The sequence below is a fragment of the Chroicocephalus ridibundus genome, chromosome 13 (assembly GCF_963924245.1).
Source record: "Chroicocephalus ridibundus chromosome 13, bChrRid1.1, whole genome shotgun sequence".
Taxonomy (NCBI): Eukaryota; Metazoa; Chordata; class Aves; order Charadriiformes; family Laridae; genus Chroicocephalus; species Chroicocephalus ridibundus.
This window is the reverse complement of record NC_086296.1, coordinates 12,468,876-12,488,936: the sequence shown is the minus strand read 5'-3', so window position 1 is coordinate 12,488,936 and position 20,061 is coordinate 12,468,876. Positions and strand designations below refer to the sequence as shown.

Here is a 20,061-nt window from a genome sequence, read left to right as displayed (position 1 = left end):
CCTCCTCTCTTGTTCCCCACACCCTGTTTACCCAAGTAACTGGAACTGCTACAGGTTTTCCTGGCTTAGGCAGCAGAACACTCCCAGAGGACTGGTAAAGGGAAATAAAAAGCAAGACAGCCGTAAGGGCAGGTCTAAATGAGGACATGGACTTTACATGATAATCATGTCTCACTTGGTGTAAGACGAACTGCAGACCCCACGTTTCCAGAATGACACACCATTCTCCAGCCCTTTTTTCTTAATACCTGTAAGAAGCTGAATTCAAATCCTTGATCTTTGCTGTCCCCTAAATGAATGAGGGGAATTGCATCTCCAGAACGGAACTCTGAGCTTGCAGACTCATCTGCGCAGCCTCTTTGCAGAATCCCTGAATCCAAACTTTAAAAATGTCATTAGGTTCCAGTGAGTCTTCTCTCCCCCACCGCCAGGAGTAAATGCAACTCCAGCTCACACACAGGGAGACAGCTCGGGGCGGTAACCCAATCCCTGGCAAGACAGTTTTACATTGTGAGTAACTGCAGAGGAATGGGGAGCTTGGGTATATTTATTGTATTAAACAGCCTTTCAAAAGAAACATTCGCAATGCTTTAGAAGAGCTGCATCAAAAAGACGTGTTGGAGCCTTGCTATAGGGCTTCCCACTCAAGTTTCAGTCTGGAAGGGGTGGGGAACCCCAAAGAGAAACCCTGACAACAGGAATTCCCTTTTAACAGCAGCTTTGACTTTTCTCAGCAAAATGGAAGAGCATTATCAGAAACAGGAAAACCACGAACAAACAGATGAATACAGGCATTGACTTCCAGGTAAAAGAAATGTAGTAACAGGTTCTTAAGGCATTATATTCTAATCAATGTTTTTAAATGCAAAAAGATCAGCCTACAAAAGCAATAAAATAGAAAGACTACATTCAAAGTGATACCTTAAAAATTCAAAGTGCAATTAGATGCTCTTAAAATCCTGAAGTTCTCTGGTTCACATAGATACAAAGTACGTAAAATAGCTTGGCTTACTGTTTAAAACATTTTGAGAAGGAGACATTTAGAAGTTTTCCAAAAGTTAACCAATATGTTGAGAAAGTGGTTAGAATACAGGACACATAACAGCTCTCTTGTGAAGGAGGGACAGATTGTTATTCAAGATACAGAAAAATTCAAGGCACAAAAAGCAAGTCATTTGCTAGACCTAACAACTGCTGGAGTACCAGTAAAGAGCAGCCACTGGTATTTTTACTTCACATTGTCTGCCTAGAGGAAGTTCAGATGACATGGTCAAAAAAATCACTCAGCTATTTTTTTTTAATGTATTCCAGTGACTGATGTTTATTCAAAGCCTTGCACTATCTCATTATCAAGGTATTGGTGCAAGTCATGCCTCATGTCACTGCTTAACAAAAAGAACATCCAGACTAGTATCAATACACGGTATGGTGAACTCCGATAGAAGATAATATGCATGAAAATCCTTCAAGCTTCTCTGTTCTTTGAAACCAATATTGTGCCTTAGAATAAGCTACACCATACTAACACGCCGTTATTTGTGGCACTGATTTACAAATTTGTGGGGGTGTTTCAGGAAAACTTAACAGCAAAGGCAACCATCTAGTAGTTGTTATGCCTAGCCACACCAGGCTGCAGAGACAAACTAAACAAGAATCCCGTGACAGGCAGAATGGCTTTCAAAAATCACATGATGGCAGCCACTGTGAATCCCATCTATGCCATAACTCGAATACGGAGAGCCAAACCAGTTAGCTTTCCCCAGTACAGCAGCCCATGCACCCAGCTCTGACCACTATCAGCAAATGTCTAAACAAAGACAAGACACTGCGCTGTGAGATGTGGTCTACATGATCAGCTGCAGCAATGATTGTGGCTTCCTGTCCCAACCACTGAGACCCAAGCTGGAGATTTTATTCCAGAGCTTGTGGCCAGCTAACTGGTCACAACTAACATGCATTACTACCACCCCAAGCACGGGATTGTAGAAGAGTGTGCAAATACAGCCTGTTTAAAGCAATTTCAGTAACTGTTTATCAGTAACTAGTCACTGCACATTTGGGGATGAAATGCAAACCCTTCAAGCACTCTCACTGCAGTTCCAGCAGAGTTGCCGCCACCACCCACCAGTGTAAGGGAAGGGCCCAGCGATCCCTCCTTGCCCCAGCATGCAAACCCATGCTGTTCCTGGAACTTGCCCTGTTCATGGCCAGAAGTTTACTGAACTAATTCAACTTACTAATCCAGTAAAAGTTTACTGGGTTGTTGCTCTGGGTTTTTTTTAGATAAACTTGTTACACCTCTTGGAAGCATTAGCTCCAGCCACTCTATGACTTAAGCAGCTTTTAGAAAGTGTTTTAAAGCAAACAATGCCAGAATTTAGCCCTTGTCTAACCAAGTGAATAAAACTTATGCTTTAAACAGGAAATACTATACTTTCACCTCCAAAACTCAGGCCAGGACACAAACTGTAAGACCCAGCCCCATCCTGCCATTAGTTGAAAGAACTCACCCATCCTCCTGTCTGATTCCCCTAATTAATCTGCATCTCAGATGCAGACGAGAAAAACCGCAGCCTGAAAAGGGAGCAATCAGCAGGCAGCACAAACTGAAATGGTCTTAAATTCTGGAGACATCCCTCACCACTACCAGCCACTTCCACAGGAGCCTACACTGACATTTTGGCTTTGCAGCCCCAGGATTATGACACGCCTCCATCAGTAGGGCTGCACACCTGGTGCTCTCTCCTTTGCGCCACTGAGCCCAAGGGTTAGCTTTTGACACAGACTACTCCTGATCATAAAATTTTGAAGATGAGCCAACTCTGTATGCTACAAAATCCCAAAAGAAGCCATCATGTGAGCTCAGACCTTCCACCAGATCCCTCTGAGGGGCAAGAGGGCTATTTGTACATACGCTGGAAAACCATAAAGGTCACCACAAGATCCTTCCTGGAACTGGCCACACCGCTTCCTTTCAAATTAACACAAGCATTTCACTGAAACTCAGCCCTGCCCTGTAACCTCAGCAATGGTGTATTTGTCAGCAGGGTGAGGGGTTAGACTGCCAGCATCACGAGGGGTCAGCTAGTTCCCGTGTAACCCAGCAGCAAGGCGCCGAGAGAGGCCACTCTGAAGGAAACCAGCTGACCAGTTTGCAGCTTGACACCAGCAGCCCCTACGAACCACAGCCCCATTCCTTGAGTGAGCATCTCGGATCCACCTCTTGTAATCTTTGATGCAACAGGCTGGGAAATCCATCAACTGCTGGCTCCCTTCACATCCCTCAGTTGGCAGGAAGGTAACCTAATCTTAACCAGACCCACAGGGCATGGGATCATCAGTGCAGCATGCAGGCTGCGACGCACTGCAACTGCCTCAAAGATCTGAGTCAGCACAGTTTCCTGGATGAAACAACACAAATCTACAGCACTCTCTGGCCTACAGTCCAAGCTGTGTGAAGGAACCACAAAAGATTTTTTTGTAGGACCACAGTTTTTCCACTTAGCTCTTGAACGCTACATTAGACCCCAGGTCAAACTGGCTGAGAGAAATGAACCACCACCTACAAAAGAGAAACACATAGTCTGCCTTCCTCCAACTTTCTTAGAAAAACTTTCATCCCCTTTCCACTACCTCAGAACAGTTCATTAGATGGCTGAGATAACAGAATTCAAGTCTCACAAGACACATAAACGCTTACACAGTCAGAGGTTTGCTCAGCATCCTCACACTGGAAGTGCTTTATGATTTAAACACCATCTCCTTTCATCCTGTACCTGATGCTCCAGGAAAAAAAAAAAAAAAAAAAAAAAAGGAAAAAAACCCAGTAAGGTTAACAGCCCAATTTCCAAAGAAAATGTGGTTTGAAAACACTTTTTTTGGTTTTCAGCTGAAAAGCTGCTAAACCAAGCGTAGCCTTTTTAAGTTCTTCAAATTAACTTAAGCTGTCCACTCCACTGCCATGACTATCGTATTCAGAAGCTGTCAACAGAAACACCAGGAAGAACAAACTCTTACAGGCGCTGAAGATCTAAGGACAGCATAGAGCAAAGCAAGGCCGTACAAACCCAGCTTAAGGTAGCTGTTGTATTCTTCAGGTATTGCCTCCAAGAGGAATACGTGAACTTACTAGCAGCACTGTAACATCTCTGGTTTCAGAGCCTGCTCCCTCCCAAAGGTGTGTCCTCCCGTTTATTTCTCATTTCCAGAAAGTGCTGGGGAGGGTGGAAGGGAAGGGTTACTTCCTGCTGTATACAGCATCCTCTTTTTTATAACATGGCTTTCTCCACACTTGAAGTGAAAAGAGACATCTTGTATTTACTTCCTTATGTTTATAGTCCTGAGCAGCAAACAGCTCATGTCAGGAAAAAACACCCTATGCTAAGACCTGGTGACTTAAACTGAATTCATGTCCCAGATTACTAAACAAATAAGTTTTTCAGTTTCACAGCTACCAAAGGCTTCTGAGAATGCCGGATCCGCAGCTACACAAGCCTTGAATGCCTCTGTATAGAGATTCACAGACAGACAACCCACAGTTGTGTGAAGCTAAAAGAGAAAAACAATCCCTTGAGCGGATCCTTTCTATCTAGATCAGTGTACTCTCAAACTGAGTCCTAAACAGGAAACAATGACCAAAGATGGATAAGCTTAGTCAAAAAATTCCTCCACTGCTCTATGAACAATCTTCAGGAGGGTCAGGAAAAGTTTGTAAGGGGTTTGCAAGTCATAGCACTAGCACATCCTGTGACACAGTGCCTGCAAAAGCAGAGCTAAACTCATCACTTGTACAATGTTTAAGAGCACAAAGCCAGGTTCTGGTTTACCGAACAGAGAAGTTGGAAATTGCACAAGAAAAGTTTGTGATACATAAAATGCTTCACACAGACCTAACCAGCCTTTATTCAATACTCCAACTCATGACCTCCAGTGATTCAGACCACCATGATTTAAGTACTGCTGCCCTCAGATGATTGTCCCATCCACAAATTACAGCACTAATAGCAGAAGTGGAAGTCACATTTTCAGCCACATTTTTCAGACACGGCAGTTGACAGCTCCACACCCTAAACCTAAACCTCCACATATTTCATTTTATATTGATATAACAGGCTGTGACCTGCCGCAACTATAGGTAGTAACATCTGCAGCCACTGCACCTGAATTCCAATGAGGATCACAAATCAGAATCCTTACCCTAACATTCACACGCCCTTGATCGCACAAAAAGTCACCTACCTTTCAGAAACTGAGAACTAATACGCAGCCCTGAACAGCCCAACATAACATGGCAAGTCCACGTTATTTCAGAATAGAAAGTAAGTCTGACTCTCAGGCCTGTACTAAAAATACTGAAGTTGGAATTTCTCATTCTGAATCTGCAGCCTGCTACAAGCTCCACCTGCTACCAAGCCTTTTGTCAGAATGCTCTCTTTTTGTTAGCAAATAGACTGGTGTTCCAATGGGCAGTTATAGTTAGCCCTATGAAAGATTACGAGGGACAACAATCTGCACAAATTAGAGAGTCTCCATCTCTCTCCCCGTGTGTCAACTGCCAAATTGGAAACAGCTTTGGTCTCCAAGAAGGGTAAGTACGGCCTCTGACAGTCCTCTCCTAGAGTGGCTCTTCTTGTGCAAGATCTATTTCTGATCTCCGCCTGACAACAAATAGATCTTCAGGCATTTCCAGGAAGGCCCAGACAAAGGCATTAGCAAATGGCCAGTATTGACCTAACTGTCTCTGGGAGGGAGGCGGGTTGGCTCGGACAAAAGTAAAGGACATTAGCTCTGTTCAAACTCAGCAACACTCAAACCGATCAAGAGTGAAAGGGCATCGTGGCTAAGTTGGTGGAAGGAACAGACTGGAGTGCGACTAAATGTTTTACACAAGCTACTGAGCAGTTAATGCCAGCTCACTACTGACCTGGGCTGGATTTCAGCCAACATCCTAGGTGGAAAAAACATTTAAAATAAAAATATTAGCCACCAATGCACTAACCTCTTTAGTCCTCTATTTATCCTCATGCGCGCGGAATAGTAACTTAACCCTCCCCATGCATGTCATAAGAATTTTGATTTGCTGCTGGCTTCCCTCAGAAAGTTTCTAGAAACTGGGATGAACATGCAAAAAAGTCCAGCAAGATCTGCTCTCCTCTGCCAAAACAAAACAAGAAAATATTCATTAAAACCAAACAAGCTGCCGCTGAACTGACTCCTCAGGGACCATTTCCCAGGGCCAAGGCCTCCGATCAAAATACCAACTCCCTTGTATTCCTACAGGAAGAGGGGCTCAGCCAAGCCAGCTATCTGAGGAACCAGACCCTTCCTGCTACATCAGCATGCAGCTACTCCACAAGCGCTAGGTCAAAACACAACGTGCATGCACACTGCCATTTTCCAAAACATCTAATAATCTAGTACAAAGGAGACATCCATTAAACAGGGCAAAGAGACACAGGATGCGTACAGAAGCAGCAGAAAACAAGACACTACAGATTTTAAATCACAGCTCTGGTAAAAGGAATAAACAGAAGCTCAGGGTTTGAGACATTTCTAGTCCCTCGGCTGATCAGTCACTCATGGAAATAGTGCCAGTGTGCAGTAGGAGCATCACAGCGCTGAGAAATTTATCATACCCTACAATTTTACTACAGGGGATGCCACTCCAAACCCGTGCTGCTCTATCCAGGTCAGGTACGTCAGGTTGATGCCATATAATTATTATCTTGCCAAAAGTCAGTTTGCCTTCCTTGTGCAATGAAAGGAACGACTCCCTCTACTTACTATTCTTCTTCCCTAGCAGCACGTAGAGTTGCTGGGAAAGAAAGTCATCTGTCTCCTCCAGCAAACTAGCTTTCTTCCTTCAGCAGGAAAGTACGCTCTTTAGAGACATGAACTGGGCAATCTGTTCTCATGTCTCCCTAAAAAAAGAGACAGGTAGAGAATGGTAACAACTACGAGGACAGCAGACCAGACTGGAAAACACTGCCACCATCTGTGTGACAGACCCTGCTCGGCCCTGGACTACAGGACTTGGAGAAAAACCGACAAGTGCAGAGGTGTGTGGCACTCAGCTACTAGCAAATAATCCTCTCTGTGCCCACTGAAATGAGGGTAGACAAGGGCATTTTTTAAGCCCTGGGTAGACTGTATTTGGTTGAGATTTGTATAACTGTACGCAGTTGGGTCTGACTTGAACTAAAAATTTTTGTAAGCAGAATTGAGGTTACAATACATGCTAATCCAGTATTGGATAACTCTTCTGAGCAGCTTCTAAGCAGTAGCTTAGTGCCATAAGCAGTGGCAAATCAGAACAGTGTGAACACACAGCAATGGTTTCCAAATCTTTGTGCATCGACACCCCTCATTTGCTTGTGCTCCAGAGCCCTCAGGTGGAAATCACAAGTGTGTAAGTTTGACCACTTAAGAGGACACCTTGCAACAGCTGTAGAAAACTTACCACTTTGAGATCATAATTTGGGAACTGCTGATTCTAAGTCATCTGGGGAAGGAAAACATGTTCCATCAGGGTTTACATGGGAACGGAGCACAGGAGTTCCACTGGACAGTGAGCGCCGTGGAGAGAAGGATACAGTTTCATAAGATGCAGAAAGGCGAATTAACAGTTCACCACTGCCAAAAATGGAGAGGTTTTACTCACTCTTCCAGACATGTGCTGCTGCCACTTAACTTGTGTCGGCTGTGGCTCTTACAAGACCCCTCCGTGAACCAGTTCAACAGAATATACACAAAGGCAAAAAAATTGACTGTTCTCTTTTGGGTTAGAAAAGAGAGATGAGCACAGCAGTCCGCAAGAAGGAAGAGGTACATCCAAACAGCCAGATGAAGGAGTAGAAAAGGAGTAAGGATGAGTGAAAGTAAAGCCATCCCTGTTTCAGCAGCAGCAAGCCGTTATATTGACTCAACTGCCAGCAGGTCCACCACCTCAGATACCTCAGCATCTCACCTTTGCCACACAGATACCCATAGTCAATAATAAGACTGCTACTGATCCTATCCATCTACACATGTACAAATGGGTTGGGACACAGTCAGAGACAAAATACTGTCAGAGCTTGCATATTCTAAGTTAATTATCTGCCTTTTTAAAAGTAACAAATAGGAAAGCATGTGGACCCTATAACCAATAAAGGGAAGGGTAAGATTTGCATGGTTATGCAAGAATAGACATGAAACTTAAGTGAGGAAAAAAACAGCATCTTTTAAACAGTGGAAATCCTATCCAAGCAGCATAAACAGACCTGAATATAGACCCATCTAGGCAAAGTGCCAGTTAAAAAATTTGAGACACGCATAAAGATGATGAAATGAAGGACAGAAATATCAGTATAAATTCTGAATTCATTAAAAGCATTAGAAGCACAAATTCTGCCTGTGAGATGCAGAATGCCCTGGCTACCAGCAAAAGGAGGATTCCAGCAATAGAGAATGGGGACACTAAAGAGACACTGCAATTGTATCCATATTTAGTACAGTCTTATTGAGACATTCCTATCCTGAAGGCTCTTAAATGGGGTATCAGAATACAAACTTGAGATTTTAGTCCTTGAAGAGAATAGTTTTCATTAACTCCAGCAACTTCCCATTCAGTAAGTAACAAGTCCATCTCCCAAGAGCATTCAACAAATGCAAATCTACCCTTAAAACCCAAGGTATCTCAAGTTTGGAAAGCCTGTGCCTATGAGGAGAAAAAGTCCCAGCAAGTTTCACCCAGCTGCTGGGGATGCCAAATAAAAGGTTAGTATATTGAGATATAAATAAAGACAAGTTAAAAAGACTTGCTGGCTTGACCTGCCAACCACTCTGAGGCGGGTTGTTTCCCTTTTTTTAAAAAAGGAACTTTTGTCAAATGTGGTATGTGGTTTAACTGGCTTGTTAAAAATCCAATTACTAAGAAAGTATACTCTCAAAATGGTGGATTTTTCTTTTTAAGAAGTTTTCATTTCTGCAAGGGTTTTCTGCAACAGAGAGTGGGAGCAGACTTGGAAGCAACACCGAACTCTTTATAAGCCAAAAAGTGTAAGTCATCATCAGCAACTGACTTTACACAAAGCGCTGCCAAAAGCACAATGTAAACTCGCAGAGCAGCGCAGGGGGAAATGACAACAAAATATTTAACATTTTTCAGTCATGTGGATCTTAGTACTACTTATAACTATAATAGGTAGAAAGTTTTAAAATTAAGCTTTCAATCTGATGAGCATTCTACTAAAACTTAAGAGATAACCTGAGTAATTACAGATAGCCGACAAGCAACATCCTTGAATCACAACAAAGTACAAGGGGCCAAGAAGCACATGGTTAAAAATCTGATTAAAGCAGCTTCTGGGAATGAAAGGAGGACAACGTTCCAGAAATGAATGTGGGAACTGGTCCCCCAGCCTACTTTGGGAGATGTGTGTGGCAATTTGATGGAGACGGCTGATGGCTCTAGAGCTCTGCCTTCTTTTTTTTTTGCCTGTTTTTTTTTTTTAGCATTGGCAGAAGAATGTGGCCCAAGAGTTTCACAATGTCACGACAGAGGCCCACAGAAAGAAAGAAAGAAAATTGTTAAAGCCAGACAGAAAACTAACATTTTTAGAACTGGAATATATTGTAGGCAGTGGATGGAGAAGAGTTGGAGAATGTTTAAGGTTTTCTTATCTCTTCCTACCGTGAGGAGTTAAATGACCTATCATTCTACCTATCATCATGACAGAAGTACTAGTCACAAGGCTTTTGCTTGTTTCAACACCAGCAAGAGAAATAGTGAGGATTTCTTTTTACCAAGAGCAGTATTAATAAAGCAATTAAATACTTGACAGCTTCTTCATCTCAGTGTCCTGCACAGAAGTTTTTGTTATTAGACAAAAAAATTTTATTTCATCAACCAAAGGCTGTTTTACTCACAAGAGAACTCATGACCACAGAAACCTGCAATTAGAAAAAAAATTACGAAGACCAAGGAGAAAGTAATTTTTGAGAGGTAAAGATGAGTAAGAGACCAATCTCCAGCGCTGACCAAAAATGGAAATGCCAGCAATACTGAAATAGAAGCAGCACGAGAATAAACTTCCCTTTCATAGGTACGTGAAATAAATCCTTCTTCAAATTACTTTCTAAAACAGGGGTTTCAGTATAATCTCTGACTGTTCCTCCACCAATCCTATGACAAAAGTCAATGATCAGAGATAACTGGAGAGAATATTTTGCACTAATCTGCAGAAGTCAAGATTCCCAGCCCCTACATTTCTGCTTCGCTGAAAATTAAGTTGACTTCTTTGTCTTAACTCATCATATTCTTCCCTGCTATACACTGAACTAGGGCATAGTAGAAAATGGATTCATTTTCTTATCAAGTACCTAGATGCATATATATTTTATATGGACATGTACCTACTCACATCACTATCATCCCATTATTGTTGGGTACTTATAGAATTAATCTGATCTGCTTCAGAACCACGCTAGCATTCACAACCCACAGAGAAACAGGGACCAGGCTCTTTCACTTACACACTGAATGTACAAAGACAATCTCCCATGCACGCACAGCAGTGCAACTGCCCCCTCGCTGAGAACAATATTCCACTCCTATCTCTGCGACAAATCCAAGCCTAACTGCTTAAAGCAGCTGGAAAACTGACTAACTCCAACTCGTCCTCCTGTCCCCGTCCCTCCCCACCCCCCCCCCCCAAAAAAAAAGCTCTTCCTGCCAAGCAAGCACTGAATACGCTGCATTCCATTTCATTAAAACAATTACTCAGAAGCCAGCCAAGAATTACATAAAGCTTCCTCCCTGCACTACCCCCAGCCCCTTCTCTTCAACCCTCCTCCCCAACAGGCAGAGCAAACAGCTTCCCAACTCCGCAAAGACAGGATCACATCAGGGCGATATCACTCTGCAGAAAGTGGCACGAATGCCTCACATTGCACGGGCTATTCCATCCCACACAGAGCATCCTTCAAACTTAAGCAATGCAGAGAACTGCAGCAGATCCAGACTGCCTAGAAGGTCTCTGACTTTCACAGGTACCATGGTGATCTGTTTCATGTAGTTTTCTCCCTCACATTCAACGGTAAAGTGGCATCCAACAAATTAATCCCTTAACCAACTCTTACAGACAAATGAACAATAACCTAGCAGATTTTATCTCTAATTCGCACGGCCAAGGCTTTTAAGCATGATCCCAAGGCAGAAGGTGCTGGAGGCACCAGATTTAAGCAATTAAGAAGTATGGGAGCAGCACGCCAGAGCAGCTGTGCTTGTGAGGCACTGCCCAAGGGAACTGCTCAGCACAGCCAAGTAGCAAATCTCAGATTAAGCACCAGCAGGACAGATTGAAAACTACAAGTTTAGGGTTATAAGAACCTGACTGACAAATTCATCCCAAACTCCACACTGCCACTCCGCAGCTCCCAGCCTGACTGACAGCGCTGAGCTCCTCACATTTCACAGCAGAAATAAAAAGCAGCTTCTTCTGGCCAACACTGCTCACCCACCCACAACACTGAGTTGGCTACTGATAAGAGATTTCATGACGTGGATGAAATGGCATTTCATTCCCTCCCCCAGTGCTACGGCTCTCTGCAGGGATCCTGTCTAACTGCTGGAGCTGCTCGCAGCCAGGCAGAATAGTTCCAGCTGTGTATCACGCTGCCTATCCAGGCCTGCACAGCCCAAGAAAAGTCTCCCACTTAAAACCATAATGAACAGAGGGAGAGCTGCAAACCAGAAGTAAGACTCCTGAGCATCTGACTCCTGTGAACCACCTCCGCCCAAAAGGGATCACTCGCTAGCAGCAACAAAAAACCCTAGTCTCAGGGCAGCTGCCAGTGCTGAGGAATGGGGAGCAGCAGACAGAACTAACGGCCAAACACAATGAGCAGCAGAGAAGACCAGCCGTGCCATCATCTTATTCCAACTCATGGGGCACCAGTAACCTCAACCGACGGGCAGTTAGCCTTAGGCTCTTCTGTCTGACCCAGCTGAAATTAGTGGCTCCAACCCAAAAGAAACCTTTTCAGAGAGAAGCCCTGAACTTGTTTAGAACCATGAAAGAGGATAGAACAAGAGAGTATTAAGCCCCCAATCCACAGCAAATCATTTACAGCCCTCCTGCCCATGATTCTTCTACTTCTGGCTTTTTTTGACCCCTCCTGCTCTTAGAAAAACCCAGCCTAATCACAGTCCCTGAACCACCACAAACTTCTCTAGAGCACGAAGTGAAATTCTCTGCTCACCTTGCTCTTTGGGGACGGAAATAAAGCAAGATCCTATCAGGCGTCTAGACAGACACAGGATTAATTCTGTCTGCCAGCTCAATTTTGTGACAAAAACATGGGATTGGTTTATTCCTGGAGACCCCATACAGTCTGATTTATAGCTGAGCTGTTTAAAGCACAATTCCCCATGCAAAGTGTCATTCAGAAAGTTTATTCCCTGGAGCGCCATTTACTTTTTTTGATGTTCTTCACATCATTTGCAAAATGTTAGAGGTTTAAACACATGCAATAAACAGTAAAAAATACAAAAAATAAAAAAAAAACAAAAACAAAAACAAGAAATCAAGCTACGCTTCACTGCATGCTGCCAGCCAGAAGTACTCAGTAGCTCACCCAGCAAAGCCATCTACACCAAACTTGCAGATAAGAACACTGTGAGAAGTGGCATGACAAACTGCATTTGAAGACTTCAGACTACCTCATCATCATTTAAATAACTTGAACTAAACTTGTTCACAGTGTAGAGCCAGTCCAGCGCAGGGAAAGAGGAGCCAAGCAACAACAATGCAGGCTGCCTCCCCCTGTGGCCTGCCATAAGTTCTCTTGGATCCTCAGCTTACAGTTGTCTGAAACTGCTTAGATAAATTTCCCATGTAAATTCAGAATAATTACTGTCTGCTACAAGAAAAAGCTGCATTTATATGAGCAGAAGAAGAGCTTACCAGACTCCTAAACAGCACAAACACATAACCTCAGGGACTTAAGTTCCTTTACTGAAACACCAACACCAAACTTGTTCCAGAGCACTCCAGTTGCCATTTCTACTCATTTCCTTCACTAGGATTTAAAAACATACATACACAGAAGAGAAAGCATGGATCTTAACACCAATCAATCAAGGGAGACTGTCCCCAGCCAGCTGGTTTCTGCTGCTCTGGGGCCATTTGCAATGAGAATAAGCACAAATGGGAAAAATAGCTAAGAGTGATATGAGAAAGTCATCATCCATCTCCTATTTTTATGGCATATCTTTAGCACACGACATTCTTTGAATGACTTCACGACGTTCTGTGGTAAAGGGAAAGACTAGAGTAGAACTACTGTGGGGAACTTGGAAGGGAAAGGAAATCTTTTCTGCCTACTCACAGCCTGTCGTAACAGAGAATGAAGCAAGGATGAGCAATCAGAAAGGCAAAGAGGGAACATTAAACAGGGCTGAGAAGGGAATACAAACTTAGAAATCTAATTCAAACTTGCCATTGTAAGCTTTTGCAGCAATGGTGACCGGAGAAGCTTGGTAAAGTTACTCTTCTCATATATTCAGCTGGAAGCTATTTCAGAAACACGAAGATCTCAACAAACATTAACCATCCTTTGCAGGTAAGGAGCTATTATCCCTATTTCACAGGCGGAGAAACAATATGCCTAAACTCAGGGCAAGTTTTTGAGGCTGTGGATAAATGGTTACCTTATGCTAGATTAAACATAAACCACAGCTAAAAGAGGTGGCCTCATCTACTTTGCAGTCCCCTGTCCATGTAAAAAAAATTACTTTCAGAAGAATCAACTTGCTGATCCAGCTAACTGCTCAACAGTTATTGGGGACACAAGGAAGGGAGATGGGGGTGGGGAACACAACACACCTTACAGCAGCCAGCAGTTAAATCAAGTTAAACCAATTTGAAATCACAACTTCCACTTTCTCTCCAATCCATTTAACTTCAACCCAAAATGGAAAGGAATGGTGCCACCCTTGCTTCTACACTGCTCTAGATCTAGTTACCTTGCAACAGAGCAAGACAGTTCAGCTTACTGATCCAACAGCAAATTATTTGTTCAATTTGGGGGAAAGGGCTGGTTTTCCAAAAGATCAGCAATTCACCCTGGAGCCTGATACTCACTAAGTGCGCAGCAAGCATGCAAGAGATGGGGAAGCTGGATCTGAAACTGGATGAGATGTGAGGTGAGATTTTACAAATGCTAAAAGAAGAACAGGACCTGAAGGCCTCCACAGTTCCCTACCTAGCATTTTAAAATATAATAGCCTAGTAGTCATGACAACCTGTACTTCCAAGGCTTGTTATTAAACCTAAGTTAGTTAGGACAGGCTAAAGTGAGCAAGAAACGCATTCCCTAAACCTCATCATCTTGTCATAGCCCAGGGAAGCTTCCCACAGACAATGTCTCACTCTCAGGCAGCTGGAGCAGAAGAGCATCTTCATTAACAGCTTCCGCATCAGACAAAAAGGGACACAGAAGATCAGTACACAAAGGGAGGGAGACGCAGTCCGAGACGCAGAGCAGGAAACTGGGACCAGAGATCCTATTCATTCGCACTGATTTTCCACTAGCGCAACACAACTGAATTCAGACTCTGTTCTTGCTTTCTCCAAAGTTGCAGTAGAATCTGGGTATCACAACTAACACATTACACTGATTCAAACAGATTTGTTTTGTGGCCATGGAGAGGCTTTCCCCCCCTTAGTTGCAGATTTAACTTAAGGAATTTATATATGTCTGTTTAGCAGTAGATCAGAAAAACAACTCTGATTTAAGTCGAAGTGCATTGTTATTGCTTGTTCTGCTGCCAGACTTTAGAATTTTATCTGTCATTTCTGTAGTTTCACAAGTTGTTTCATTTAATAAATACACTTCAAGGGGAAAAAGGTGAGGAAAAAAGGGTCTGGAGAAATTGAAGTCCCTGGGAAAAGAAGAACAAGTAGAGAGACAGAATTAAAGATGTATGAGAAGTTACCCATTTCTTTCTCTAGTGGTAGAGATGGTGTCGGAGGATCAATTTTAACCAGGAGGGCAGCTGAACACTTGGGAGAAGTTGACCTCTCCCAGCAAGGGACAAAGGAGCTAAAGACAGCACAGAGTCCAGCCTTTCCGTGGAAATAGAGCAACAAGAAAAGAAGCCTCTCTCTGCATCGCACACTGCTTGAGGCAGAGGACTCCCTGTCTGAGTTGCTCAGGACAATGAAGTCCCTGTTTTACGAGGGGTCAGAACAGCTAAGAAGCTGAAACAAGTCAGAACCCCATTGTGCAGAGTATTAGTTCTGTTTACGGTCTTCTCACCCAGCAGCAGCAATGACTCAGAAACCTAAGCCAGTAGAAAGCCAAGGGACCAAATTACTTTACCAGTGTTTCCCCCTAATACCATTTCCTGGGCGTAGCTAACCATGAGCAATTTCACACTAAATTTTCGGTCAAATGAGAGCAAAACCCACTGCATATGACTTTCAAACTGGGGGAACTGAGTCAGAAACAGGCCAGCATGCCCCTCACAAGAGGGACGGACAGCATAGCCCTGCAGAGCACAACGATTTTCCAAATGTTAGGAGAGATGACAGATGGAAACACATGCATCCCCTCCACACTCCCATGAAAAATCAATGGCAAGGTCGCTCCCTTTAAAGTCACTCTTGAGAGGATTAAGCCCTGAAGAGAAGGTGGATTAGGGTTTCTAAAACAGAGGGAAACAAACCTTAAAGTAAAATCTTTTGTGCCACTGAACCTTTGTGCTCAGAATTTTGAAGCCACATTGCTAGGCAAACCTTCTGCTAAAGAAAAATCCTTCCAGAAGTGAGCAAGCACACCTAAAATAAGAGGTTTACAGTATAATTTACATGCACAACTAAAACAGTCATAAATACGTTCTTACTAAACAGAAGTAACTTCTTTGTAAAACATCTTTTACAAGCTCATGAATGCTGTGTTGGTTTTGATTGCAAAATACAGCTAAAAAATCTGAAGTCTTTTTTTTTAAAAAAAAAACACCACCACAAAACCAAGCAGTAGAAAAGTGAGAATTTCAAAGCCATCAAAAGAAAGCTTCTAAAAGCAACATCATTTCTGTTTGGAGTTACCAAAGCTCAAAAAAAAAAAAAAGAAAACAAATAAAAGGTTTTACAGTAGTGTTTGCAAACAACCACTTTCCGAAAAAGGCTGTAAAAAAAATTCAAAGTTAAAAATCAAATAGTACCTGACTAAAGGAAATGTAAAGTTTCCTTTCTCCTGCTCCTCTCACCATAAAAATACATGACACTACATGAATTAGGTTTCTTCTTCTGCAGACAGCAGATCCTAATGGATCTGTTCACACATACTACTTGGAGAAGGTAGCACCAACAGAACTGAGAATAGTTCAACATCTAATTCAATATCTCAAATTGTCTGAAGCAAATATGGGCAGTTGGTCACTTGCGTGCTGGAAGCACAGCACGTAACAACAACATACTGCAAGAGGTGAGAGCCCTGAGTTAAGATTTTCACTCTTTAGGACAAAGTTTTAGTCTCTGTGCCAATTTACACACTGCAGAATGGCAAACTCATTCAGCAAGCTTCCTGTCAAACTCCAAGCACATCCGCAAAATAAGCTTCCTTAGAGAGAATCGAGGAAGACAATCTGGACAAGTCTGGTCAGCTGCTAGAATTCACCATCTCCTCCCCGCTTCCGACAATGTGCTATTCTAGTTTATACCCAGGCCCAGCACTAAGCATCCTGTGCCACTGAGGCTCCCCCAGCTCAATGGGGTGCACGAGTTCCGCTGCGGAGTTCTGAAAGAGTTTCCTGTGTGAGCTGTGTAACACCACTTCTTCAACACTGGTGGGGAAAAAAAAAGGAACAAAGTTTTTTTCAACTCCAAATGAATCCCCAAAGCAATACAAATCCATTCTCACAGATGTTTCATAACCTCTCCAGCCCAAGCAGCATGAAACTGAGATACTTCTGGACCTCCATTTTACAGTGCACAAGTCCACACTGATCAATTCCACCAGCTCCATGAAGAGACAGGAGATTTTTGATAAATTCAGGGAGTTAAGAACAAGACACACCAACTGGCTCTACGAGGTGTCCCCTCATGCCCAGGAAGGTCCATCAGTCACTAGTCGTTTCTGCACCACACAGATTCAGAAGCATGGTATGGAAATATCTAAGTGGATTTTACGTGACATCAACTCTTGAACCTGCAAGGTGTATTAGCTCAGGCTCAATGCTAAACTACTTTTGGGACAAAACTGGCCCTGGAATCAGTGCAGCTATGTCCACATGGCATCGAGCCCGAACCAACACGCCCTGCTGGATCAGCTTGACTCTGGACAGAGCCAGTGCAGACGTCTGTATCCATGGCACAGTTAATCCACAACTCAGATAATCCACCCATAGATAATGAGGGAAGAAAAACAAACAACTCTCACTTCAGTTCAGAAGTTTGGCGTATTTCAAGGGAGTTGATTCAGCACGGCATTGTTCCCTTATTTATGCATCCCAAGGTGAAGGGCTTTAGAAAAATAAGCGAGTGATTTTGGGGCTAACAATGATCTGCAGACGGAAAATGGCTAGTGTGCCTTTCCATGGTGAATTCTGTACACCAAAGAAAAGCTCAGAGAGAGGAAAGATCCAACTTCTTTTGTTCAATTGCTTGCTGTTAGATAATCAGATCCTGTCCAGTCTGGAAGACTGCACAAAAATTAAGAAAGTCATGGTGTAATTAAGACTTGATGAAATCAAGTTGCTGAGATAAAGAGTTCTATTTTAAAAAGCAGATCACAACTTTTAACTTTTGGTTGTGCCAACACATTTAACACCTCAGAAAAACAAAGCAGACACAAATTCACATCTTTTTCAGAATTTTTTTGCAGGTCACCTCTAATCCTCCCACGGAGGAAAGGAAAAACGTGTTGAAACTGCAGTAGCCTATTCGGACAACTGGGAAGTCACACTACCGCTGCTCAAGGAGTGCAACAATTGCAGTGGGCACAGTACAGCTCCCGTGATTTGTTAAAGAGCACAACGATGAGACACCAAACTGGCCCTACACAACACTATCTGTATGCTCACCTTGAAGGGCCACTCAGCAAGTCAATACACAGACTGGGTGAATCCTGTTCTGACTAGCAACGCATTCCTGAACACGATAGAAACTTGCAGTAGGAGCAGCACCAAATCTCCAAGAGATAACCAGGCTGAGGGACACGAGAGACAGTAAACAGAACTTGTCTCCACTTAAAGAAACAATAACTGTGAGAAGAAGCTGCAGTAGAAATTCATTCTGTTTGCACCACCAGCTCCTTCACCTGGGTCAAGGTTCCACTCCCTAAGAACAAATCCTTCATGGTGCACCTTTCACCAGGAAGCCATGCAGCTGATGGACTTCTTGCCCCTTAAGCGTTATCATTAGCCCAATTCAGAGTCTGTTTTCTGAAGGTGTGACCTCCAGCTTTATGCCAGCACTGTAATGTGAGCTTCCAGGTCCAGTAATAAACTGCAATTTTCCTGGAGCATATCTTAACAGAACGTCTGGTTTCTATTAAAGGTAGGATGGAAGTAATGGACTGCAGCCCCTCCCCAGTGTCTGATTTAATCGGTTTCATAAGCGGAACTCAGTCACCCTAATGTCTCACAGAGCATAAGGGATTTTGGTAGATCCACCCCCTTTCCGGCTTGGTACCAAAGGAACTCAAACTCTCTAGATCTTTCCAGTGAGACCAGTTGCCTGACATTTTCCCGCTACGTAGTTTCAGAAGGTTTTGCACACCTGGGGGAAGCCATGGGAGGAGAAAGATGAGCTCGGAGCCCAGTGGCCCGCTGGGCAGGGGCTGTGCCCCGCTTACCACCGAGGGCTCCCCAGTGACCACTCCATACCCAGGCAAAGTTACCGATCTCGCCCAAGAACAGACTCGAGAGGCTACGGCAGCGGCAGGGGAGGAGGTGTCTGCTGATCCCCGACCACGCTCCACGTTGCTCCCGGGGTACGGGAGCGAAGGTCGCCTTTCCCGGCCGGGGCAGAGCCGGGACGAACACCGGCGGCCCGGACCGCGGACAGGGGCGGGTGTCGGTGGCCCCAGGGCAGGGCAGCCGAGGGGCCCGGGGGCGGGCGGCGGCGCGGCGAGCCGGGAGGCCCTGCGCGGTCCGCGGGGAGCGACACGTCCCCGGGCGCCGGCAGGCCCGGCCCGAGCCCCAGGGCGCGGAGGGGCGCAGCGTGGCCGCGGCCACCGCCGGGGGCTGCCCGCGGCGCTGAGGGGCGGTGTCCTCCCCCAGCCGCGGGGAGGCAGTGGGCCTCGGGACTCACCCAAGTCGTCCATGGTGCCGCCGTGCCCGGTGCCGCCGCCGCCCGCCTCGCCGCCTCGCAACTTTCCCGGCCCGCCCCCGCGCGCGCCCGCCGCCCGCGCGCGCCCCCGCCGCGCCGCGCCCGCCCGGCTCTGCCCCCTGGCGGCGGCAGCCGCCACCCCGCCGGGCCGGTCCCGGGCGGGGGGACGCGGCGGACCGCCCTCCCCGGTACCGATGCGCAGGCCCGGGACGGGGAAAGCGCCCCGGGAAACGCCGGGCGGGGACCGCGGCGCCCAGAGCTACCGCCCGCCCGCCCGCGGGCCTGGCTGCGGGGCTCCGTCCCCAGGGCAAAGCCGGCCCGCCCGCCCGGGGCACCGGCCTGCGAGCTCGCCCAGCTCCGAGGCTGCCCAGACCCTGTCCCCTCTTCACCCGAAGAGCAGGACCCTCCCTGGGTCCTCCAGCATTCGGGCCGGGCTCGGCTGCGGTGCTGCTGCCCGGGGGGAGCCCCGCACACCAACACTCCCCGCCCCAAAAGCCCTCAAACAAATTGACATTTCTGCATCCCAGATGCACCCGATCCACAGGGAAAGCCTGAGCAGGTGAAACCTTTCCTGAACAATTTTCCACAAGCCGTTGCCACCAGAAAGGGAAGCCACCAACCACTTCTGCTTTGCTCTGTTTAAAAACCCTAACAGCCCTGCTGGATTTATCATGTGATAGCGCGTCTTGAACCACCATTTCCCACTTGCTTTTCATTTCAAATCACTACTAAACCACACTTC

At 45.0% G+C, this 20,061-nt stretch overlaps 1 protein-coding gene across 3 annotated transcripts in view; it reads right to left on the bottom strand.

Moving 5' to 3' along the window:
* PXN (paxillin) overlaps positions 1-19,371 on the bottom strand; it is a 47,190-nt gene extending 27,819 nt beyond the window's left edge. For all 3 annotated transcript variants that reach the window (XM_063351075.1, XM_063351073.1, XM_063351074.1), the window contains exon 1: positions 19,302-19,371. In XM_063351075.1, coding sequence (XP_063207145.1) covers positions 19,302-19,314 — 13 coding nt within the window. In that variant the 5' untranslated portion in view covers positions 19,315-19,371. The remainder of the gene's footprint in view (positions 1-19,301) is intronic.
* Between the last annotated feature and the right edge of the window lie 690 nt (positions 19,372-20,061).